The sequence below is a fragment of the Lepisma saccharinum genome, chromosome 14 (assembly GCF_977018435.1).
Source record: "Lepisma saccharinum chromosome 14, izLepSacc3.1, whole genome shotgun sequence".
NCBI classification, from domain to species: domain Eukaryota; kingdom Metazoa; phylum Arthropoda; class Insecta; order Zygentoma; family Lepismatidae; genus Lepisma; species Lepisma saccharinum.
This window is the reverse complement of record NC_139242.1, coordinates 77,268,291-77,294,362: the sequence shown is the minus strand read 5'-3', so window position 1 is coordinate 77,294,362 and position 26,072 is coordinate 77,268,291. Positions and strand designations below refer to the sequence as shown.

At 38.8% G+C, this 26,072-nt stretch overlaps 1 protein-coding gene across 2 annotated transcripts in view; it reads right to left on the bottom strand.

Moving 5' to 3' along the window:
- LOC145999057 (uncharacterized) overlaps positions 1–17,379 on the bottom strand; it is a 63,474-nt gene extending 46,095 nt beyond the window's left edge. Inside the window, exon 1 of one of the 2 annotated variants that reach the window (XM_083136006.1) lies at positions 17,054–17,379. Coding sequence is in view for 1 of the 2 variants with exons in the window: in XM_083136003.1 (XP_082992129.1) it covers positions 9,375–9,453 (79 nt within the window). In the remaining variant the exon portion in view is untranslated. Of the gene's footprint in view, positions 1–9,374; positions 9,600–17,053 lie in introns of those variants that run through there. The other variant, XM_083136003.1, reaches the window with a different exon arrangement.
- Positions 17,380–26,072: the final 8,693 nt, after the last annotated feature.

Here is a 26,072-nt window from a genome sequence, read left to right as displayed (position 1 = left end):
GCCTCCACCGGCGAAAGAACAAAGGAAACCTTGATTACAAAGTAACAACGTAACCATTACGCCATCGAGGAGGCTGATAAACCTTACTTTCCTCCTTACTTTGTCCAGATTTTTCAACTATATTATTGCAAAAAATAACAATGTGTTAGAATGCTATTTTCAATTCCTTTAATAAAAAGAAGAAGAATGTTTCCCTAATGCTCAAGAAATTGTAGTACTCAGTGACTTTACACAAAGGAAAAAGTAAAGAAGAATGTGTTCGTTGCAATTTATGTTACACCAAAAAAGTCAAAAGTTGAAAGAGTGAATCGCTTTTAAGCAGCAAAACAGATCTAAGCATTTTTATTACTTAGCGTCGCTTTCTTACATGTTCATACTTGTGTGAACTCGCTTGCACACTCACGCTTCATCTCTGTCTTTCTCTCTCTCCTGACACATTTAGCTAATCGCGAAGATAAGGATGAGTGCAGGCCCGTCGCCAGGCAGGGGCCAGGGGGGCCTGAGCCCCCCTGGAACTGCCGTCAGCTCCCCCTGGCACTGAGGTCAGACCCCTTGACATTAGGTAAAACTATTGTGTGTAATTTGTTTGCCGTGAAGAGTGAATATGTAGACAGCCGATATTATTTTGCTCACTACTTTGGTGAAGAATAAATTCAGGGAGCATGAACAGCAGCTATTACATTCGTTCAGTTCATCTTATTTATAGGAAGAAGTGTAAGTAGCGGCAAGTATTTAGGAGATTCTCTTCTCTAGACTTCAGAAAGTTCCTTCACAGGGGAGCTTCTTCATCTGTACCTTCGTTGCCCCTGTTGCAACCTCCTATTTATACAGAAATCTGTGACTTTTATGTCATTATGCAAATTCCCTCCGCATCTTCGTCAAAGGCTAACAGCTCCCAAGTTTTGGGAACGAAGGGGAGTTTTATTGTTTCTGCCGGGGAGTGGAATGTACGCTAGGCACTATGATTGAATATTGTCCCTTTTTTGTTGTGTGATATCTGTATCATCAAACGTAGTATGGAGTGTATAGTAAGGGATGATTTCAGTAGCAGCCAATTAACACTTCAAGTGATATTTTAAAAGATATAGGAAAATGTAGTATTTGTGTGATATTTCTAAACTTTATGTAACTTAATGACGCCGCTCCCCCATATAATTTACCTTAATTTAACACTCTTAAACTTTTGAAAAATGGAGTTGATTTACAAAGCCCCCCCCCCACATAACCCGTGAGCCCCCCCTGGAGATCAATTCTGGCTACGGGCCTGGATGAGTGTCGATTAGATTAAATTGATGAAGGGACGCTCCCAAATAACGCACATGCCCAAGCCGAGATTCGAACCCAGGGAACTTCGGTGACGAGATAGAGAGTTAAGTTCACTCACTCGGCCACCAAGTCGGCGAAGAGATGTAGTTAATGAAAGAAAATATTTGTTAAAGTTTGTTGTTGTGAGCCCACGTCATGCTCAATTAGTCTAATCAGGACTGCACATACAGCTTAAAGTGCAACCCGAAGCACGATGCAATGGGTCTCCACCGGGTATCGAACCCGGAACATCCTGATTATGGTTTTAGCGCTACACCTTAGGGAAGACCCAAGTAATGAAGTAGTGCATTATTGGAAGACCCCGGCTTGAATCCCACGGTGAGTGATCTCGTCAAGATTTTTCTCGGTAATGTCCATAGACAGGGTTAACCCGGCTTCTCCTCTTGGCGTCACTCCTGAGCGAGGGGTTTAAAGTTGTCATTCACGAGACGGTGCAGCGCATAAGGATAACTTTACCTTCTTTAAATGCGTATGTATATACAGCTTTCACACGCACAGCAATGTCAAGTATTGGGACTTGTCCGTCTCCTCATATTGTTGGATCTTTAGCGGCAGTTTGCCTGGCAACCCTGCCAAGCAGAGCTCGAATTTTATCGCATGCTGAGGTATTTCGCGTGTTTATGTCGTTTCACTAATTGCCGGAATTTCAGCAACAAACGTTATTTCCGTCGAATCGCAGGAGCCATAGCTCAATGAAATCATGCGTCGGTGCATATTTGGCGATTGCAAAGGCCAATATTAAAAATTCCTGGAGAAGCACGTCATGTTTGCGTCGGTGGCCATTTCTAGGGAGACCCGTTATGCTACTCTCATACAAGTATACCTGCTGCAATTATGATTAATAGAAAAAAAATGCTCAAATAGAATATTTATTAACATTAGAAAAGTAAGTATGAGTAAGAATATACTAATGTAAATAATTCAAAAATTAGGTTTAATCTCATTGCAGAAACAAAAATTGTAACAACCTCCTGTTTCAATCAGTTTCAAAATTAAAGTACTTTGGAGTAACATTAATGATTGATTGATTTGCTTTATTTTACTTTTTCGCTTTTTGTGCCACTTTCGTGCAATTTGCGAAGACGGGAATGAGTGATGATATGCTGAAATTGATGAATGGACACTCATAAACGTCCATCATGCCCAGACCGGGATTCGAACACGAGGCATCGTAGCGTGATGTGCATAACACTCCGCCACGGGAGCCGGCGGAGTAATATTAACAATTAAAATTTATATTAAGAGGAAATCACAAACAGTCTTTATTCAGGTAATGCATGATACTATTTTATTCATAAATTGTTATCGGAGCCCTCAACAGGAAACGCTTGGATAATTTACCTTTTCGGATAATTCAATTAATGCATATGAGGGAAATAAAATATGTTTAAAACTGTTAACAATTACATTGTTACCCTTCGTGAATTCCAAGGACCTCTATGTAACGTTATCTTACCCTGCTTATTGAGTATCCCAGATGCCCCAACTCAGGGCTCAATTCAGACATCCTCAAAGGCTCCTTGAACTGAATATTTTTCCATGAAGTTATATCTAATCACAGGATATTCAGAAAGGAGATTTTAAATACAAGAGGAAGTCATAAACTCAAATATACTGACGTCGAGAAAGAAAAGAAATTGGAGAGAAATGATAGAATGAGAGAAAAACGCGAGACAGGCAGAGGAAGAAAGGAGAAAGAAGAGAAATGAGGAAGCGGGAGGCAGAGAATGGGAAAAGAAGAGAGAGATAGATAGAAAAATGTGGGTAAAGAGAGATAAGTAAGAAAGAGAATGAAAGATAAATAAAGACAGAAAGAGGAAAAAGGAGAAAAATAAATAAGTACAAAGAGAGAGAGAGAGAGAGTGAAATAAGAGAATGAGACAACAAACTGGGTGGAAATGAAATGGTTAAGTGGACAGGAACAAAACACAGATAAACGTATTGTAAGTGATGTACTTAGAAGGAAGAAGGGAAGAATAAGTAGGCATTTTTCTTATACCGGGGAGTGTCAAGTGATCAAGTGATCGCCATACCCTCTGCCCACTGGCGTACTCGGGGAGGGGGGCTGAAGGGGCTCCAGCCCATACCGAAATTCTGATAAAATAAAAAAATTAAAATGAAAGTAGGAAAGAATTCTGGAAGACCAAATTGACGACTGAAACCCCCTTAAAATGATTCCCAATTATCATTTTTGTCTTGAAACAACTCTTAAAATGAAGATTAAAAATTGTAAGGCGATAGGAATAACCATTAATCGCTACCGGCACTGGGAAGTATTGGTTGGATTTTAGTTACATATTTCCGGCATTCTTGTCTTTTGCGGAGTCCGCAAAAATGCGCGGGAATTTCGAGGAGTCTAATCATCCTGAAAATTCCACAAAATTCCAAGTCTCCATTAATTTTGCACCAATATTGTGGGCGAAAACTGTATTTTATGATTACATAAGAGTTATTTTAATATTCTTATGTAAATCTTGAATATTTGAAAGCAAAACTCTAATAAATTCATGCATATAATTGGAAATAGTTAATTACACACAAATATTAATCAATTCTTCTAACAATTTTTAAACATTACAAATTTCAGGCATCGACTAGTAATTATGAAATATTTTCTTGTGTATTCCGCTTCGACCCGTCAGAATGCAGCTACGTAATAATATCCATCTTCACAATTTCAGCCTTCTCCGAAATAAAATCCTGCGTATGCCAGTGCGCTCTCCCCTTCCCCTGTGGGGGCCCATTGCCCCAACACTCCTCGTAACATTTCCTTGAAGTGATTAGATCTACTTTAAGGCCACGTTGGCGCTAAATTTACCCCTTTACACCTCCTAAAATTGCACTTCATCCCGCTCAGACTGAAAACTATAAACCCTCACCACCTGTATGAAAGCTTGAAAAGTTTTATCGAACATATTACTGCAGATGTAAAAATAACGAAAACGAAATATGAGATTTGAAAGATTACATCTGATTTATTAAATCAACAATAACATAATAATAATAATGATTTTATTCGCGCTGATTCAGAAGACCACAAAGTAAGCCACTTAAGGTCGTGCTCACTGTTATTTAAGCGAAATTTATAGTAATGCGAGTAGCGCACGTAATTGCTCTGTATATTATGAAGGCAGTGTGATGAATGCAAATTTCATTATGCAACATTACGACTGTCGCAGTGTGGCCAAAATTTGTTCACTCTATTAAACATCGAGAACTGTTTACTGTTAAAGCATGAAAACACCATTTTGCCATAAACAAACGTGTTTATGGTAATTGAAAACGCACGGTCGAGATATGAAACTTTATGTGCTTATGTAACGACTGTGTGGTGTAGTAAACATTGACCTAAGGTACAGAGATTTATTTATAAGCTCTGAAAATGACAAAAAAAAAAACAACCTCGCCATGTAACAACTCTGAAGAAGGCTGTTGTTCTGCCTGAGTTGATTTAAGTGTTATTATTGTTTATGCTTCATACCTGAGGCCAGACTGTTTAAACCCAAACTCAAAACATTGAAATGCTCCCGTAAAGGAATCGAACGCGGTAATAACGGTTACGACTGCGCGCATGGGTGCGCCAAAGCATTTACACAATACGTAAATTATGTAAGTGTTATAGTATAATTCATTGTTATGGCTTTACAATCGAACGAACCACACTTCCATTCCCAGCGATTCAGTTCGAATTTCTTTTTTTCTTTGCCATAGTTTGCTATAGTGATTTCACGTGGAAATCGATTCCAAGACAAATTTTATTTCGTCCGTAAGACTTTCAATTGTCAAATGTGTAAAATAGTACCTCAGATAATTATTTCATTAGAAAATTATGTTAACAAGTGTGTACTAAAAGAGTTATGAAAGTGTACTAATTTACTTTGAAAGAAAAGATGTGCAAAAAAGTGTTCAAAAGTTTAATAAGGTCCAACGTGTTTCAAAAGTCTACAAAAAGTGCACCCACCCACAAAAGTAGATACGTTGACGATATGTAGAATATGCGCAACAGAAGCTCACAATGTTCTGATAATTCAACACCAGTCTCAATGGGTTGAATTGTCTGCGAGACACATGTTATTCTGTGAAATTGCATTTGGCAAATGTATGGGTTTCACCCAACTTAAATCCTCAATTATAATACGTTAAGATCTGAATGGAACTATTTGCGTTTTGAGGCATTGTTACAGAAAACTAGCGGTTTAAAGGCTCTGCTTTCAGGTAGGAATTTCGATCTTTGTTTCCATTTTTTAAAATTTTGGCCCACTGTGAAACGGATGACTAGCGCGTTCCGACAACGAGACTTAACAACCTGGTGTGTCTATTGTCGACTTGCAGGTTTTGGAATTTCTAACTGGACCTGAACGGAAATATATGTTAATCAATAAACTTGCCTGTAGGTCCCGACTAACGCCTGTAGGCTACAGTACAGCATACCTTCTTCGCAGTAGTGGCACGCTGGTATATTCATATTAATGAATGATGAAACATCACGAGACTTAATCGGATGAGGGTGGACAGTGAGCAGCAAATATAGAATAGAATATCTCCTCTCTGGATTAATTTTGACGAAAAGAAGATACATTTTCTTTTAAGTCCATTTTATGATCAGTTAGGCTTTGAAATGTAATCCGAAACCTTTGAAAATTGTCCTATCAACAATTTAATCTTTTTCATGCTCTATTTTACTTCGCTTTTGTGCCACTTTTGACTAATTTTGGCTAAAGATGGAGATGAGTGATGATATGCTGATATTGGTGAATGGACACTCTCAAACATCCATGCACAGCCGGGATTCGAAACCCGGGACCCTTGGCGTCGTAGCGAGATGTGCTAACCACTCCGCCACGGGGGCCGTCATGCTCTTGTCAAACTTTGCTTACGAATGGGCTTTTCCCTCTTACTCACTTCATTCTATCATAGATATTCGTGGGACTTTCCCTTTCACATAGAGATTGTGTATTTCCCTGCATTCAAGTTTCCGTAACGCTGTCTTTCCAGAAGATCTAATTCACAAATGGCTCAACCTTAATAGACAAACAATCACTGCAACGTAAGATGAAAATACGAGACAATTTGAAATGGAAGTTTTAAGATCCCACGTGATATTGTACGCGAAGTTAAAAGCCTAGTAGTATAGATAACCGATAAGATTCTGCGAGAAGTTTATCGTTCTTCAGTAATTTTTAAGAGCATGAATCCAAAATGAGTCTAACACCCAATTGCAACTTTATATGAAGAGAGGTGTAATTAAATTTTGTTTCTATTCACTGTGTTTTGCTAGCTAACCAAAAAGTAACTGAAGCAGATCAAAACAAGACAGCTTCATTGCAGCGTACTCTACAGTGCTGGATAAAAGGGAGGGGGGGAGGTGAAGGAAGTTGCCGATGTTGTACAACTTACGAACGTAGTCAGCTGCAAGAGAGGGAGCTCGTTGACCCCTTTTCTTTCTTTTTCAAGTTCAATGTCAGAAGGACTGGATAAGGTAGCGGTGGCAGGAGACGTAGATTGCACTCAAAACTAATCTTACTCCAAATTTGCCCCACGGGAATTCAATTCATCATCACAGAACTAGGAATGACATCTACATGGGAAAACATTCACTTTTCTAGCCGAAAGTTATGTTCTTCTTTAACGTTCAGTACACCAAATGCAAGATGATTTGAGTGATTCATTGATTGAGTTGGTGTTTTAAGTACCACTGTGCCATGTCCCTCCACCGGGAATCGACCCCGGGACCCCTTGATTACAAGGCGACGACTCGATGATTTGAAAATAAGAGTACCATAATATATTGATTGATTGAATTAGGTTATTTTACGTCGCTTTCTGCCACTTTTGGCTAATCGCGATGACGAGAAAGAGTGATGGTATGAAACTGAAGGGCACTCACAAAGAACATCCATGCTCAGACCGGGATTCGAACCCAGGACCTCTGGCGCCGCAGCGCGCTGTGTTGAAAGGGGTGGGGATATGATAAGAAAAATCGAAGGGTCAACTCAAGTATTGCCAAGCAGGTAGGAGATCGGTACGAAAGGTACGAAAGTATCATTGTATTTGTCGCATTCGTCCATTACATCTGTTCGTCGTTCATCCTCACCGTCGCGGTTAACACTATACACAGAAAACATACGTAAAATAACTAAATCTGGAAAATATTAAAACGTCCAAGTTGAGCATTACGTACCCCTATCAACAAGTTGTAGCGGTTACTTCTTTATTCATAAATTGTAGTCTTCTGGTCTAGAATAGATAGAGCAATTTTTGCATGCAGTCTTATGCGAATATGAAATATGGTTCCTTGCATTACAAGATGAACATAAATTGAGAGTTTTTTAAAGACATTTGGTCCAAGGAGAGATGGAAGGGGTGTGGAGATTATTACATAAATACTGAACTGCATAATCTATATTCATCCCTCGATATTATCAGAATATTTCAATAAATCTAAGAAAATACTTTGAATTGAATCTTGAGATTTTAAGTCCACTTTATGCACAGAAAGGCTAATCGGGACTGGGCCTACAGTTTAAACTAGAGTCCGATCATGTACGTCGCCAGAAATTTCTATAAGGGGTTAGATAATTGATAAAACTTGAATAATAGAATTAATAATAATAATAATAATTAACATGATTATTATAATTATTATAAAATAGAGCCTCCCACGCAGTGTTAACTCCATCCCCTTGTAATCAAGAGGTACCGGGGTCGACAGCCGGTGGAGGGACATAGTAGTTTGGATTATACTTTAAACTGTAGGTCCAGTCCCAATTAGCTTATCTAGGCATAAAAAACGAAACTAAAACCAAACTCATTATTAGAAAATAAAAACAAAACAAATGTATACATTTATTATTATTATTATTATCATCATCATTATATCCTTGGCTGGGGAGACTTTTCTACTCGATTAATCAAATGAATGAATATTCAGTGCAACTGCTTTTCGTTATTATTTTTACATTTTTGACAGTTAGTGTACCGAATTGCATAGTTATTCTATTTTGTTTTTAACATTTACACTTTTTATTTAAAAAAGCTTTAAAAGTTAGGAAAATTTTCACCACAGTGTTTATGCTGTGTGGCCTCCCCTTCCACATAAACTCTATTTTTTGGAAACCATTAATTCTTTAGATGGCAGATAATGAAAACATGAACTGGACCTGGCATTCTACACTCAGTTCTTTCGATTTAATGCTTTCATTTCTTCTTTATTATGTTCGAATAACTAACTGAATTTATTTATTAGCAAAGCCTCCAGTTTCTTCCTTTTTTTTTGATAATTTGAAATGCACGATGACAATTTTCAGGAAAGGGGGGTCGTCAGGCCTGTTCGACCCCTCCCTTCCCGACTTCTATGGATACGAACCACTATGCCCCACCACCGGTTATCGAACCCGAGGCCCCTTGATTACTGGGCACTTTCGTTGCACAAGTCCATCGAGAAGAAGACTTTGGTGGAAGTCGAGCTGCACACATTCACACTCTCGGCCATTTGTGGAGGTGACGTGATCAGCACCACGCTCCGACCGCCTTTATCTCCTAGAGACCTATTTGTAGCTCCATGCAGGAACATTACTGAAAAGATTCACACCTGAAATCACTCACCCCAGGAATCGAACCCTGGCCCTCGCGTGTTAGTCAGAAGCCCTACCAACTGGACAACAGCGGCTATATTTTTGTAGCCTTTTGTTTATATCTCAACAAGTCCGTTAGAATAACTGAAAGGATGTTCTCCACAAGCCAAAATTTCCTAAAATAATAATTTGAATCTCCTTTTTAAATTCTAAATTAAAATTTCCTAAAACAAGGAAAATTTTGGAGGGGACACGGCCAAGTTTCCGATTGGCTAGTGCCTCCAACATCGTCCTTCCCGTGGACCCACGCCTACCAATAAGTTCATAGACACCCCCCCCCTCCAATTCCTCAAGAATCATATACATTACACGTGAAAAAAATATTGTTGTCAATCTTAACCCTCTCCAATATTTACATGAAGTTGCCTTCTGATATAAGTTAGTCCTGTTGCATTTGCAACCAAAATTACTTACTGCGTTTGTCCATATCGTTCCCCATACGAACGCTACAATCCTTCCCACAGCAGAAGCACCAAAATGAAGCATATCCCATTCCTACTCTTCATAGTACCTCCGATCCGAACGGGACCGAGTCAGGCTTGCAAAGGGGTTCACATGACACCAATCGTCCGAAACACCACACTCTAAAACACGATTCTTCACAAGTTGATGCAACTCTCAGATGCAGAACACGAATCTGGCCATCACGTAACAATAAGAATCTGTGCAGGGAGTGTCGTCATAGGACGATTGACACAAACAGGAAATTGTAGGCCGAAGCCATGCAAAAGACCACATCCATCCTGCGTTTTCGAACTTCCCTGTATGACCAGCTGTGCGCTGTTGCCACGCTTACCTTCATACTTTCCTCCTCTTTCGGTTATTTTAAGTGGCTTTTCTACTTCTTGGATTAATTGCGACGATGAGGGTGATTTGGATGTGAGACAGACACAGTCAATGCCTCAATCAGAGTTCGAACTTGGGGCTTCTGGCTTGCTAGTGTTTTGCATTGACCACTACACCACGGAGACCTGCTCGTCTTTGTTCTGATACTTATCATAAAAAATGGGTTTGAACTGTGCTATACATTGTGTAAGTCGAATAACCTCAATTCATATCATACTGCCTTCGTGTGGAATACCCTTTCTTAACTCGGTTTCAATTGATTGGTTCAATTTAATAATTTGGGTGCGTCAGCACCATAGCGGAGTTCTGGAGGGGCCGGGGGGTCTGCCCCCCCAACTTAAAAAATACTATAAAAATAACACATGATTAAGTTCAGTTACTACATTTTTGTTATGAAGCCATACCGCAAATCTTGTTTGGCACGATGTCATGTGCGGTAATTGCGCCGCAATAGCGGGTCTTAGACGATTTGATTGATGTGTACAGTTTGAAGAAAGAAATACTCGTAAGTAAAATGACTTTGTGTTGAGTCAACAGTTACTACTGAGGCATCAAAAGAACTTTTCAATTTAATTTTTCTAAAATTTCTGAAGCTTACTATTGTACCCTAACTTTTTTAGAGTAATACGAGTATTGTATCAATAAGAAATTAATGAACTGCAAAAATCGCATTGTTTTGCTTCTTTTAAAATTGACAACCAATATAATAATTAATATTTGTTTGCTTAAGCGAGGAAATTTAACGTTTTCAAATCTAAAAGGCCTAAAACTCAGTGCTTTTAAGTTGTTTTTTTAATTTCCTGGGGAAGGCCTCCGGACCCGTTATAAACTAGGGGATATTCAATACCTGAGGGTTATTGAATATCCCCTAGTTTATAATATCATATGCTTCTCTCAGAGTCTGACCCTCCCAAAGCAAAAGCTCAAACTCCGCCCATGGTCAGCACTTACGCTATTTTGCACCCGTCACATGTTACAAGGTTCAGCCCCTTACCTTATCTAAAATATAACTCATAACACAACCGTAATGTCGGAGACTAAACTATTATGGCTTCAGTTAGAAGTTGAGGCTGTGAAGGGACACTCAGCACAAACAAGGACAACAACACACACAGTCCTACGAAGATTATATTGGCCATAGTGGCAGTCGCCAGAGCCTTGTTAGTCTGAAAATGCAGTCCAGGTTGTACTACGTGAAAGTGAGGTTGACAATTGGGTGTACTATATGGAAAGGTCACCCCTTCCACCCCCAGCTTGGGTTTATTGTAATAATTTAATTTTGAAAATTTTGAATGTCTTGTTTAAAATTTATTAATATTTATTTTTTTATGGGGTTCTTCTGGAATAACAGTGCCAAGTAGTTTTCGATTTATTCTAATTCAGAGGATCGTTTTATATTTAACACTCAACCTTAAATATATAAAAAAAACACTAAAACAACATTTTCGAACATGAAGGAAAATATAGCATTTAGTGTAACTTGATGACCGTGTAAATACCGTTTTTTTTTCCTTTAGGAATGCTCACCTTATTGAAACAAATCATATCTAATATACTTATTACCAAAGAGATACTCGTATAACGTAGTTGAAATGTAATCAAGGGTTCCTGGGTTCAAATTCACGGGGGAAGCACATCGCACAGTGGACTTATATTATTAAATAATATATATATATATACACACACGTATATGTATATATATATATATATATATATATATATATATATATATATATATATATATATATACGCATTTTGTAATATTACTATATATTTTCTTATTAAGCATAGGACACTTAAATGAAATTCAAAACTATTGTCTCCACATTTGTCGAAATTTAACTTTCTTCGTGTGATAATTTATAAACTGGAAAAAATAGGTTGTAATATTAATCAATTTAACGTATAGAAAGCAGTAATGCTAATATAATATGGCGTATTATCATAAATCAATAGAAATATTCCAAATTTGAGGAAAGTGTTTCCTTATAATAATAATAATAATAATAATAATAATAATAATAATAGGAAGAAGAACATCATCAACAACAAAGCACCTCTGCTATTGAAACCAGATCCACTGAAATAAATTTCACAAAAATGGATTTTTATATTTGTGTATAAATGTTGTACGTATTTGCCTTCCTTAATAAAATAACGAAGGATACCGAAATCTAGATGTGTTGACAAGTTTTGTTTCGTCATAATCCTCGTAGCTGAATAGCAATTAAAACAGTTGAGCGCAATCTTTACTGAGATAGTGATGAGCTTACACCGTGGCGACACGTTCCAGCTGGTGCGGCAAATGTAGGCTGGCAAAGTGCGCAGTGGTTTACTTATTAAATATTAAAACGAAAGGCAAGGTACTTTCAGGAAAGTTTAAAACAAGGTTAAACCGTATGTAGCATGTGTCATAATCTATTAAGCATTGCGGACAAAACGTGCGTAACTTTTTTCGTCGCTTAGAACTCGCGTCTGATGTAAAAGAAAGATATGACCAGCTGTTTAATGTCGGTACTGCCATCTGTGGGGGGTTCTTGTAAATCGTCGTTCCGAGTTTTGTATCATTGTATCAGACACTAATGTTAGACGGAAATTGCTATCTTAGAGCTCTGGTTATCTTTTGTTTTATGATTTCACAAGTGTTGCAATATACATATACATAATGCAAGTAACAGAGATATTGTGAAAAAAGGCTTCATACACGCATGTGCATAAACTTGGTTGGGATCTGTTCATGTGAGATACGGAGATTTTCTGAATAAAATATTCTAGACCACAATCATGGGTGTCGTGAGTCAGAGGGTTCGAAACAGTCAGTCGACCCCAAGCTGGAAATTGTCATCCTTTATTTGATTATTTAAATATATATGTATATTTATCATAGTACATGAAAAAGAAATTTCAGATAATTGTCGACCAGAATTACCGAAGTAAAAAAGGTAAAGTGTTCCCCTGTGCATAGCACCACGCCATGAAGGCGTATAGGGGGTGTGAGGGTAACGCCCCACACTTTCTTGATCCGGTCGTGAGTGGGGGTGATGTGATCAGCATCACGCCCCTGACCGCCTTTACCCCCCAGGGTTTCCCCCAGGTACCCATGTTATTCGACGCTGGGTAGGCGCCGGGGCCGCTTCCAACCTTAGAAAAGTTCCCAGATTTGAACCGGCCGGGGATCGAACCCGGGACCTTTAGCATGGTAGTCAGACGCGTTACCGACTGAGCCACCGCGGCCACTTGAAAAAAAAGGCGAAGAATTACCGAAGTAAAATATGAATTATGCCGAAAAGCCAGTGTTGAATGCATAAAACAGGTTAGAGCTTGATATTTGCATATTCTATCACTTAATCAAAAAATGAGAAATGAATGAATCGAAATTGTAAAAAGAAATGGATTTTTATTTTGACTAACCTGTAATCACTCTTTTTGGAGCATATCTTTCGAAGTAGGAATATTTATTAATTTCGTTGTTTTGTTATTTAGCATCGCTTTTCTACCTCCTTCGGCTAATCGCGGACATGGATAATGAAGTTGACGAAGGGACACACATACAACACTCATGCTCAGGCCGGGGTTCGAACCCGGAACCGCTTCTCAGTGGATACCATGGCTGGAATATGTCGGATTGTCGTCAAAGTTGTATCTCTTTCGTATTCTGGCAACTATGACAAATGCCTCGTAATCAAGGAGCACCAGCGATTCAAGTCAGAGTTAGCTCTCGATTACCGTGGACTTAAAAACATCATTTCTACCGTCGAACAACCCCGTTTAGCTAGTCTTCTTGCAACGCAGCCCGCTGTGATGCTAGCTTCGCAGGAAGAACCGCTGGTTCGAGGGTGCATTCGAACCACTTCAATTAACTTTCATTTAACGACCTCAATCGGCGCTCTCCCAGCCACCCTGCCCGGCACATCACAGGAAGGCGGTCCCCTATTTGCACCAGGAGACCCTTACTCACTGTTTAAGCTTTGCTTTATTCGATCTCAGCATCTACTGATGGCGTAGTAGTAACGTCGTCGCCTTGTAGTCAACGGGTCCGGAGTTCGATACTCGATAAGGCACATAGTGGTTCGGATCGCTCTTTAAACTGTGAGCGCAGTCCCTTCCTGTGCATAAAGTGAACGAAACAAACAAAACTCGAACCGGAGAGATTTAAAAACAGCCTTGACGTTTAAGCCAGTCCTGCTAATTTACATAATAATAACAATCACACCTACATTCCAAGTCTAGGTTGAAGACACATGTTGCTGCGGAAATAAACCTTCGTGTTTATGAGTGCCATAGACTTAGGCATAATACGTAAATACAAATGGATGAATTTAAAAGAAACGCAAGTCAAAATTTTCCATATTAGAACTTAAAAGGTGACTATGCAAAGACGTGATTAAGTTCACAGCTTTAAATCTTAAATTCTTCATAATTTAAAGTTCTAAATTTAAAATGTATGCTTAATTTGAAAAGAATGAATACCAAAGGCTAGATTAAAGAGGTACTCATTAAATTAATTTGAAAGTCTGCAGAAGGACGAAATGAAGACTGCAAAATGTGCTTTTCTGGTTGTGCGAAACGAGCTAATTGATTGAATTACGTTATTTTTGTTCGCTTTTCTGACACTTCTGGCTAATCGCGACGACGAGAATGAGTGATGAATTGTTGAAATTGATGCAGCGACATTCACAAAGAACATGCATGCCGGGCTTCGAACCCGGCACTCTCGGCCTCGTAGTGCTCTGTGCTAACCACTCCCCAACGGAGTTCGGCGCCAAACAAGCTACGACCGAACAAATGAAGGGAAGAAGAAGGACCAAACACGGCTATTGAATAAAAGCGAAAGTATTTAAATGATAAAGAAACAGCAGCAATAAGAATTAAATGCGAACGGAATAACTGCGAAGGAATAGCGAAAAGAATAAAATTAAATTTACATGAAGCCAAAATCCAGTCATGAATGCGAAACGAAACGAAGAGAAACATCCGTGAAACCATACGGAGTAAAATCAAAGTACGGCAGGAAGAGGAAAGATGCGAGAGAATGTGAGGAGGAGAGGCAATAAAACCACTGCACCTTTCCCAAGTGGAAGACTAAAGATTGTCATTTCTGCACATGTATTAAAACACGCCAATAAATGTATCAGTTTCATATAAACTGACCAAATTATTGCGTAGAATCTATTTAATCACTGTGTGCAAGCTCGGTTTTATATATATATATATATATATATATATATATATATATATATATATATATATATATATGAAGCCCCCCTAATAAATATAATTTCAGTTATTACATTTAGGCCAAATTATGTTAAATGGTTATATTTTTACCACATTACAAATATCTTTTTTTTTTTTTTTTTTTTTTGTGGCCCTGGCCCTTTATAAAGCAATTTTTCAGCAGTGCGCGAATGGCTGTATATCCGACCAAATTAATTCTGATGGATTTGAAAAAGGAAAATGTGAATTTGGAAATTTGTTTTTGCTTTTATAACTCCAAGAGAAATGACAGGATCAATTTGCAGACCAACAATCTGTATGAATTTCTATCAATTTCCAGCATGCAATAATCTTTTCTCCGGTACGAAAAGGGCTGCATTCCCCACAGTACCTATAGGGTATCATGCTACTTGTAACATCCTTTTCCAAATTTCTTTTTCGAGCAAAAAGTGGAACCAAGAAAAAGATCGTATCTACGAAACAATCATTGTATCCGAGTTTTATCTTCAACTTGTGCATATATTCATCCTCATCTTTGAAATTCAACTAGGTATAAATTTACAATACCGGAAGTACGGAGTGATCAAAAAGTCACGCAACCCATGTAACATTTGTTTTTTAGTGTGTTACCTGGGCGCATCGTTACGAAGCCACTATGGCCGCCCAGGTATCCCGATCTCACTCCGCCTGATTTTTTCCTCTGGGGATTTCTGAAGTCTGCGGCCTACGTAACGCATCCACACACTTTGGATGAACTGACGACGAATATTCAACGTACTGTGGACAACATTTCATGTGATACACTCCAGAGGGTCTTCCTCTTCAGGAACATGATCAAAAGGGTGCACATGTGTGAGGAACTGAATGGTGGCCATTTCAATCTTTTATAGTCCCTCCATGGGTTGTGTGACTTTTTGATCACTCGGTATCTCCGATTGCTTTCAAATTCGGCATACTCACTAATTTAGGCCTCGTAATCACGAATCTACAGTTAAAATTTGGCGGTCACGTCTACAAATTGCAAAATAACGGGCATGTTTGATGATATGAAGAAGTGACATGCGATTTTGATGCGAAGGTTGCTCAAGTGTTGTGCAGTAAGTGAGACCAGATGATTTGCATGTGAGAAAATGGCGTCTTGCGTAAAGAAGGAAGAATGTTTGGCCCACGAACCATTCACGGTAAGATTAGGTTAGGTAAGAATAGTTAAAATTCAGGGTCATCATGAACATAGTTTTTAAACGCTAATCATTGAAAAAAAAAATAGTTGTTTTCTTCATAAATCAATGGTGTTTACTCCGTTCACGGACCCACTTATTTCGGCTTATTTTTGCAATTTCTAGACGTGACCGCCAAATTTTAACTGCAGATTCGTAATTACGAGGCCAAAATTAGTAGCCTATGCTGAATTTGAAAGCAATTGGAGATGCTCCCGGTATTGTAAATTCGCTTCTTAAACTACCTCACAGAGAGATGTTAAACTAGAACACAAAATAATAATAATAATAATAATAAAACACACCTCAGTGGCGGAGTGCTTAGTGATGCCAGGGGTCCTGATTCCAATCCCGACCTGGGTATGAGTGTTCTTTGTGCGTGTCCCTTCATCAATTTCATCATATCATCACTTATTCTCATCTTCGCGATTAGCCAAAAGTGACAGAAAAGCTAAGTAAAATAAACCAAATCGATCAGTCAATCGATTGATTGATTTAGTTTATTTTACTTCGCGTTTTGTGCCTCTTGGCTAATTTTCGAAGATGAGGATGAGTGATGAAAGGATGGAATTGATGAATGGACATTCACAAACAACCAAGCCCGACCGGGATTCGAACCCGGGACCCTTGGCGTCGCAGCGCGATGTGCTAACTGCTCGGCCACAGGGTCGGGCAATCAGTCAATCGAAACAATAATTTGCACAAGAGAAAAAATACACACGTAAGCCTTCTTCGAGTTGACAATCCATAAACCCACAATTCAAGGTACGAAATAAATTAGTAAATTAATGTAGATCAGAAGCTGTTGCTTACCTTAATTCGAAAACCTATATCAAAGTTTCCCCTTTATCGCCTCACATGTCAGTCGAAAACTATCAACACATTTGCCTTCAACTCAAACTGAATCCACTTTGACCCGGCACCGAAATCATACCATATAATCTGTGATCATACTTTCGCACACAAAATCTCTCTCTCGAAGATCACATCCCGTGCGATGCAGTCGAAAGATTAAAGACTCCCAACTAGAGCACCTGGCGATACCAGCGCCGCCACGAGCAGCACGCTACAGCTCCGCATTCGTGATCCTGAATCGACAACGAGAGATGCAACAATTTACGATCCGTGGCAGGTCGGCGGAACACCGTGTTTGTGGAACAAGAGGAAAGGGTCTCGCTCGTTATGTTGCGGGGAGACATCCTCAGGATCCACAACGGATCTCCACTCGAGCGGGCGTTCCACGTTGTGGAAAGGTGACCTTCCCCCCCCGCAGTTCAGAACGAATATCGGAAATTGTCAGAACCTTGCTGCATATCAAACCAATTGATTCTATCCACAGTTCACAGTGTGCATTTTTATGGCTTCCGATATTTTCCCCAGCTGCTGCAGATTGTAACTTCAATGTTTCAATGACAAGGTCATTTAAGGCTACAAATGACATGGAAATAATAGTCCTGTTGCCATCACACGTCACCTGTCTCTCTATGTTGTACCACAACGGAAAAGGTTCTATGTTTGTAACCCAATAAAGCATGGCTGGCGAATGCGCTGAGGCAAAGAGTGACTCGGAATGAATTCGAACAGAAGTACTCAAATGCGTACTTGCATCTCATGATTTGAAAGCTACAATGTTAACCACTAACCTATCAAGGAGGAGCAAGCCCCAAAATCAGCTTTTTTATTGTTCGTAAATGAGCGTGAGCTTTTTTAAAATCACTCAAAACTTATGTTAAATCTTCGAACAAAGGATGATTGTAGCTTCCCTACATCGCTCCATCCAGACACACACAGTGATAAAAGTGATTTTAGTCAATAGCCGGAACGCAAACCACAAATTCATAGACAAGAGTACTACTACTAGTAGGTAATAACAAATAATAATAATAATAATAAATGCATATTAAAATTACAATGGTAATTATTATTATTATTGCATCCAAAGTAAATATGTAAATACAAGTTCTATCACGTCTGTCATTTCAAGATTTTAGGTTCTCATTTACAGGTGGTGGACATTGAAACTCAAACACCTGGAACGCAGACACTAACCTTTATTAGTATGGTGTTGAGCCGTCTGAAATTCTTTTGAAATTTATGTTTCAGTTCATAACTTTGAAGTGTGATCTAAATCTTTAATTCCTTCAAATTGCATATAATTGTTTTCACCTAAAATTTCGAAAATATATAATCTCCAACGGGACCAGTTAAAAAATAATTATCAATTCAATAAATATAACACATTTTTTCACCAACAGATGGACACAGAATGTGTTTAAATATATTTTCAATCACGTTACTAGAAAATAAAAACTTCAAAAATTTGCTAAAACAAAACAAATAGCTGGAACAACATATAGTAGAAAAATACTCAGATACTATAACATCACTTATCAGCCCGGATTTTGATGACAGGGGAGCACTTTACTTTTTTACTTTTTAAGAATTAATTAATTTAAACACAGACACAAACATACACAAAATAGATCCCAAAGCAGCACGGTACTATTATATCAGGATGGATTCACAGTAACGATGTAATGTACCACAAAGAACACAAACTTGAATTCAGTATATTACAAGGATCAAAATACCTCGATCAAGTGAGAAGCTTTTTCAAGAATAGCAAGTACCTTGGGTTGTCTAACGGACACATTCCTTTCGATTTCTTGCTGGTGGCTAGGGTAAATCAGAAAAAGATAAATTCCTGAATTTGTTGTAGTAGTAGATCTAAAGTATTATCATTATTTTAATACCGTCCACCACACAAAAAGGGATATTATTCTTACTTCCCTAGAATAACCAATCGATTACATAGGTACTTTAAAATAAGTATAATTAATTCTATATTAATAATGTAAACCTACATGGTACTGGCTAGCGCTGTACTCTGGTAAAACCTTTTTAAAAGAAAACAATGTTGAAAACCAGTGCAGCATAATTGAACTTTAGGGATTGACCTTCATTTCCTAAATTCTAAATATTTTTTTTCAGAAGCAAAAATGTTAACCTTCCGTGTGACAGCAAGCCATTCTAATCGCATTCTAATAGCTACTTCAGGTCGTCTCGAAATAGTTCTGCCAATTGCCGGAAGATGGCAATCTAAGGTATACACAATTAAAGTCCCTAGATGTATGACTGCGACGTCACATATAGCGACAAAGTCATACACCCAAGGGACTCTACCCACTATCAACTTGACATAACATTGGTGAAATTTTGAGTAAATTGGTTTGATACACAATGCCAGAGTGTTGGAACCAATAGTATCCACCCAGTTTATTGTCAATAAATCAATATTTTAAGTGTTTGTAATTGTTGGATTTATTTATTTTTTCACCTTTATGGATTACAATAATCTATAATTTCGTGAATGTTACATCATTTGTAACATTTATATAAGTTATACTGTATAATTTTCTTATAATTAAAATTGTACAAATACTAAATACAATACATTCTTGCAAACGTGTAGCTAATGTATTGATGAAATTAATAAAAAAAAATAACATGGCAAAATCCACAGCCTTCCGCTGTTGTAAAATCAGAACTTTATACAAGAAAACAGGATTTCTGAACTTTTCGGCAATTCGGCAAATCCAACAAATGTTAAATTAATATTTCCCCATCATGAAAGGCTAAATTTGTTGCAGAAAAGAAAAATAACTATAGGGAAAGATATTTATATGATTTTAATATTAATCGTCGCACACACACACACATACACACAAACACACACGAAAGCCTATTCGGAAACACAATCAGTCCAACAGCAGCACAGATGTACAGTGCTGCACTATTTTATCAGGTTCGAATCACATAAACTCTGTAATGTAGTACCACAGAGAACACAAAACTCGAATATATTATATCATATTATATTATATCACATTATATTATACTATGTGATATAATATTTTATTATATTAAGTTCAATTAGTAATAAAACCAATTACGCAGCCAAAAGAAGAAGTACTTCGCACATGTTATGTGTTCAAATACTGAAATCCTTTGTATATCAGGCGGGGTCTGGATAGCCGTGCGGTGTAAGGCGCCAGATCCAGTAAGAGGTTCCCAGTTGTCTAAGGCAATCTGGTCATAGGAGTGTGAGGGCGTGGGTTCAAACCCCACACCTGATACGAGGATCAAAATGCCTCAGACTACTGAGAACCTTTTTCTAGGATATCAAACAGCTTGGAATCATAGGCGTGCTCATACTGGAGAACTTTAATAATGCATCTGTGTCATTACAAGAAGGAAGAAGAGATAGCCAGCAGCAGTCGAGAACAAGTGAATTCCCCAGAATGTTTCTCAATTCCACCAGGAAAGACGGGATCAACATCGTGCTCCACGACGAGCAAGAAGTGGACAAGTTCAAGGAAACTAGTCCAGAAAACCTTTTAGGTCAACTTCCAGTTCTTCAGTTTCTGACGAATTCTACGGAGTTACGAACGAGCTTTCGCAGCATTTTGAAGAAAAACTAGGTTAGCTTAAAAAGCAATTTTATGACGTTATTAGTGATTCTATTGGACATATTAGAGGTTTCGAATACTCCTAATGCAGAAATGAAACTTAAATATTTACTTACGAAGTAAAGGAAAGCCGAACCTAAACAAAATTCGCGGCTCTTCTTAAACTGAAACTTTCACTGCACACGTAGACACATGCTTGCAAATTAAAGGTACACATGTATTTACACATTTATTTAAAAACATCGGATAGCGTAAACATTGGAATGAACTCAGCAAACTTACGAAAGTATCCTGGTAGCGTCGTCGCCTTGTAATCAAGGGGTCCCGGGTTCGATACCCGGTGGAGGCACAAGTGGTTCGGATCCCACTTTAAACTGTAGGCCCAGTCCCGATTAGCCTTACTGTGCATAAAGTGGACTTAAAACAACATATCTAACATATCTAACGAAAGTATCCTAATGTTAGCCTTCTTTCAGTTGATACAACAGTTTTAAACACCTCTATTGTTTTGTGTCACGGACACAAACCTGCAAAGCAACATCAGATAATTTAAAAAAACGGGTACCTGATGTTGTGTCATCTTAGGGAACACGCACGCGAACAACTTGTCACAGAAAAAGACAACGTCTTCAGGAGTAGCGGTGATTGGGTGCCAAAACTGAGGGGGAGGGCAAGGAAATCATTAAGAGGCCATGGTGAGAGGGAAAAAAGTGGAGGGGCAACTGCCCCCTTGCCTCCTAATCACTGCCACCGATCTTCAGATTTTAGAAAAAATGTAGATGCAGTTGAGGTAGTATCAGAATCACTCAACCACCTACGTGGGAGTGCTAATAAAACGATTTCTTTTAATGTCAATGACAAGAAATTTGTTAGAGAAAGAAGTGGGATAGTTCAATAACATAGTACAGTGGTTCTCAAAGTGTGCGCCGTGGCTGGCTTCCAATATGTTCCACTATTTTCACTGAAATGACACTTGTTAGTCTTCACATGGTTTTAGAATCGGACCATCGCATCGATCTGTTCATTCAGTGATTGGAAGGATGATTTCTCTAGCAACATAAAATCTGATTTTGAAGAGCATATTTCACAGCATATCAACTGGTTTGAGAAATACTTTGAAGAAGTTAATATTGACGAATTCGCATGGATTCAAGACCATCACGGCCAGATCTCCGTCTGAATTTACTTCTGCAGAAGAAGAAAATCTTATTGAGCTGTCTTGTGATAATATGCTGAAGACCAAGTTTGGCAGCATGAAACTAACTCAGTTCTTGGTATCGGTAAAAGGTGAATACGAGCCGCTGCTAAGTGGTAAAGCTATGCGAATCTTAATTCATTTGCGACGTCATATTTGTGCGAAGCTGGATTTTCGGCGGTTGCTGTGATAAAGAACAAGTATCGTGCAAAAATCACCGTGGCTGTGTCCTCTTTGATACCAATAGTTGAGAAGATATGCAGTGAACACCAGGCTCACCTGTCCCACTAATTACAATTGTAAATTCAATCAATGATATAATTGTTGCAAATATGTGCTTATTTAGTACTTCTTACATGTACAATGTTTCTGAATTTGAAATATGAGTTTAGTTTTACCTTAAGGCAAGCAACCTAACCACACTAACTGAGCGTAGATAGGCCTACATTCTGACCTGGGCATCGAGGAAAGATCTTGAAACACTAAGGATGCCGTGAAAGGAAAAAGTTTGGGAACCCCTGACATAGTAAATGATGCACCCCTTCCGTAATTACTTGGAACTTTCATCGGCTGAAAATACTTATTTTTCTGCAAGAGAAAGATGTTCTTTTCTTTAACTTTTTTCATATTTCTTTATTGTTTAATAATTACTTTATATTAGAAATACTGTGAATTAATTATAAATTCAGTGATAAAGTTTTTTTCCTCAAAAATGTGTTTAAAAAAGGGAGTGCCGGTGCATCTTACTCATTGGGGCGGTAATGGTTTTATTCTTCATGGCTCTATGAGCGTCCCATAATCGGCAGAAGTGGGGTATGGTTGGTGGACTACAATGTGATCCTCCCAGCTAGATTCGAGGGATCCGCTGACCAACGACAGGTGCGGTCCTCCATTCATATTGGGGGTTAGGCGTAGAGCTGACAACTCTGCACTGTACAAAGACATGTCAAGAAACAGCAATGTGAGGCCATGGATGTTCCCAAGATAAAATATTCCGGAGGTAAAATAGTCCCCATTCGGATCTCCGGGCGGGGACTACTTTGGGAGGTCCCTGGACTAAGGATAAGATATACATTAGGAATAAGGATATTAAATTAGGCGCCTGGAATGTTCTGAGCCTTTACCGGGCTGGGCTATTTCAGTGTACAGTTAATGAGATAGTTAAGTATAAATTAGATGTAGTAGCTGTCCAGGAAATTAGGTGGCCAGGAGAAGGGAATTGTAAAACTAAAAATTCATGTCCAGATATTATTAGAATAATTTAATCAAGAAGACTTAGGTGGGCAGGCCATGTGGCACGAATGGGAGAGGAAAGAGGAGTTTACAGGATTCTTGTTGGGAAACCTGATGGTAAGAGACCTGTAGGAAGGCCAAGACGAAGATGGAGGGACAACGTTGAGATGGACCTAAAGGAAATTGGTAGGGATGGAAAAGAGTATATAGATCTTGCTCAGGATAGGGACAGATGGAAGGCTTGTGTTGCTGCAGCCATAAACCTTCGGGTTTAAGAAGGCTAGAGAGTTAGTAGATAGTTAGTTTAATAACAGCGAAAAGATTCCTCTGTTCTAAATTTCTAAGTGACAGTATTAGCGGGGCCCCATGCTCACGCCATGGGCGGTTATTCCGTGGAATGAAGGGAATGAGTCATTCCCTTATAAAGTAGAACACATGCTAATTTATTAACTGTGTTTTTGTTGTCAATTAATTTTTACAGTTTCGTTCAAAACATTCTATCACATATCTTTTTCTAAGGGTTGTTGTAAAAGCCACGAGAGGTTTCCCGTCGTCCCTATGTCACTCACCCTCGGCATATTTCGTGACACTTCGGTGGAAAAGGAGCCCTCGTCCATATGCTCCGTGCCTTGGCATTCTTCGTAGATCTTCGGAATAGGTAACGCATGACCGCGACTCATTCCTGCATCACAGTTTCTTGCGAGGCCTAAAAAATATTTATATTGTAATATTTTCTCTTCAGTTACAGCGAATTTTATGTTGTGAGTTGTCCCAGTGAATTTCATGTGCGCTATTCCTGGAATCTATGAAAAACATATGTTTAAATATCACACTTAACAGTTGGCCAAATCACTGCGCTTCAATGGACTCTAAGGGAATGAATCCGCAAAACTCATTCCGCGTCTTGCGGCCAGAGGTGTTCACACTCTGGAGGGCGACCCTCGTGAGGGCAGACCTCAACCTCACCCTCACCCTCTGGAAGACTTGTGAGGGTGAGGGCGTAGGAGGGCGAGGGCGACTGCGATCTCGGAGGGTGAGGGTAGGTTGACTCAAAATGAACACCTCTGGTTACCACTATGCCATCCGAGAGGGCCTATCTTCAAATAAAGAGGGTGTGTGGAGCAGTTTAGGTTTCGATGGCATGAACAATTTACATCCGCACTGAAAATCTGATGGCAGCATTTGAAACTACGAGAATAGACTTGCAACAAGGTCAACAGCAGAAACTGGAGATCATAACTAGTTGATAAAAAGAACGCGAAAAAAGTTTTTCTGAAGACACTTTCTGTCCTTTGAAATTAAGTTAATGGTCAACATTTTGTCTTCGCTCGTCTCAGAAGAGCAATAATTGTAGCTAATTCCTCTGATATCTAGAAGGAAGTTCAATAACTTTTGTTTTTATTTGAAGAATAGCGCCGAATTCACAGTTACTGCAGAAATACCCAAGGGCAGCAATTGAGAAGAAGCTGATAACTGAAATGAAATTGAAGATGGATTCTACAATCTAGTGATAGAAGAATTCATAAAGGACAGATAATAATAATAATAATAATAATGCTTGTTTCAATTGCTTACGACATGTGCTTCCCTTGCTGTAAAATTCACGGACCGCCTCCGGCTCACGCCCAGTGGCGGCGATTGGGTCCCAAAACCGTGGGGGGGGGGGGGCAAGGTGCCAAAACTAGGGGGGCAAAGATAGTATATTTCCCTTTGTAGATGAGATTTAGCATAGTGTGGGGCCAAAACTGGGAGGGCAACTGCCCCCCTCGCCGCCACCACGCCTATGAATGGATTGTCAAACCGGCGACATTCTTTTCGATTTGTTTGAAAATAAGCAAATGCTGGTTAGAGTAAAACAGAAAAAACGGAATTGACCGTTCTATTTGTAGCAAGGTGCGAAATCATTGAAGACTGATGGAAGCGGGGGGGGGGGGGGGAGATCATAATTTACACAGACACACAAATATTTATCTTTATTTATATATTATTACATATGATGTATATTTTTATGAGTGACATAAAGGTTACTCAGTATTTAAATAAAAATAAGTATATTATTATTCCCGGTTCAAATCCGGGAACTTTTCTAACGGTGAAAGCGGCCCCGGCGCCCACCCAGCGTCGAATAACATGGGTACCTGGGGGAAACCCTGGGGGGTAAAGGCGGTCAGGGGCGTGATGCTGATCACATCACCCCCACTCACGACCGGATCAAGAAAGTGTGGGGCGTTACCCCCACACCCCCTATACGCCTTCATGGCGTGGTGCTATGCACAGGGGAACACTTTACTTTTTATTTTTAAACATGTATAAAGGAATTCATTTGTTACTTTTACATACACACGATATTTATAAAGAAGTTGCAAATTAATTCCTTCACAGACTAGTTAAAAATATCAATAAATTACGAGTTTAAATAGTTTTATTTACAACTTTTTGTTTAGTTTTCCTTTCTCTTAATATAATTCAATTACATTTCATACTTGTCTTGCATTCTTGTTTTACTTTTATTGTGCATATACAGTATAATGTTAAAGGTGTAAATCTTCTCATGATCTCTTGAGAGAGAGAGAGAGAGAGAGAGAGAGAGAGAGCTTATGCAAGACCCACAAACACACAGAGACAGACCTTATCCTTCATTTCTTGTCTGTGTTTTCTTCATTATCCTTCGTAGAGTATATTTGAGGTCAAACCTAATTGCTTGTTTTTGTTGTTCAAATAAGAACTCTCACCCCAGGAATGTTTTGGTGGGGGAGATTTTAGGACAAAGTGGTTGGTGAAGGGGAAATCTCCCCCTTTCGCTCAGGATTTTGTATCCTGGCTACTAGTGTCAGTGTGTCATTGTTATTGTTCCAATACTGTACAGAACCGAACATAATAAGGAATGTTCTTTTTAGTTCCATAAAATTACCGATCAGTTAATACTTAAAAAATA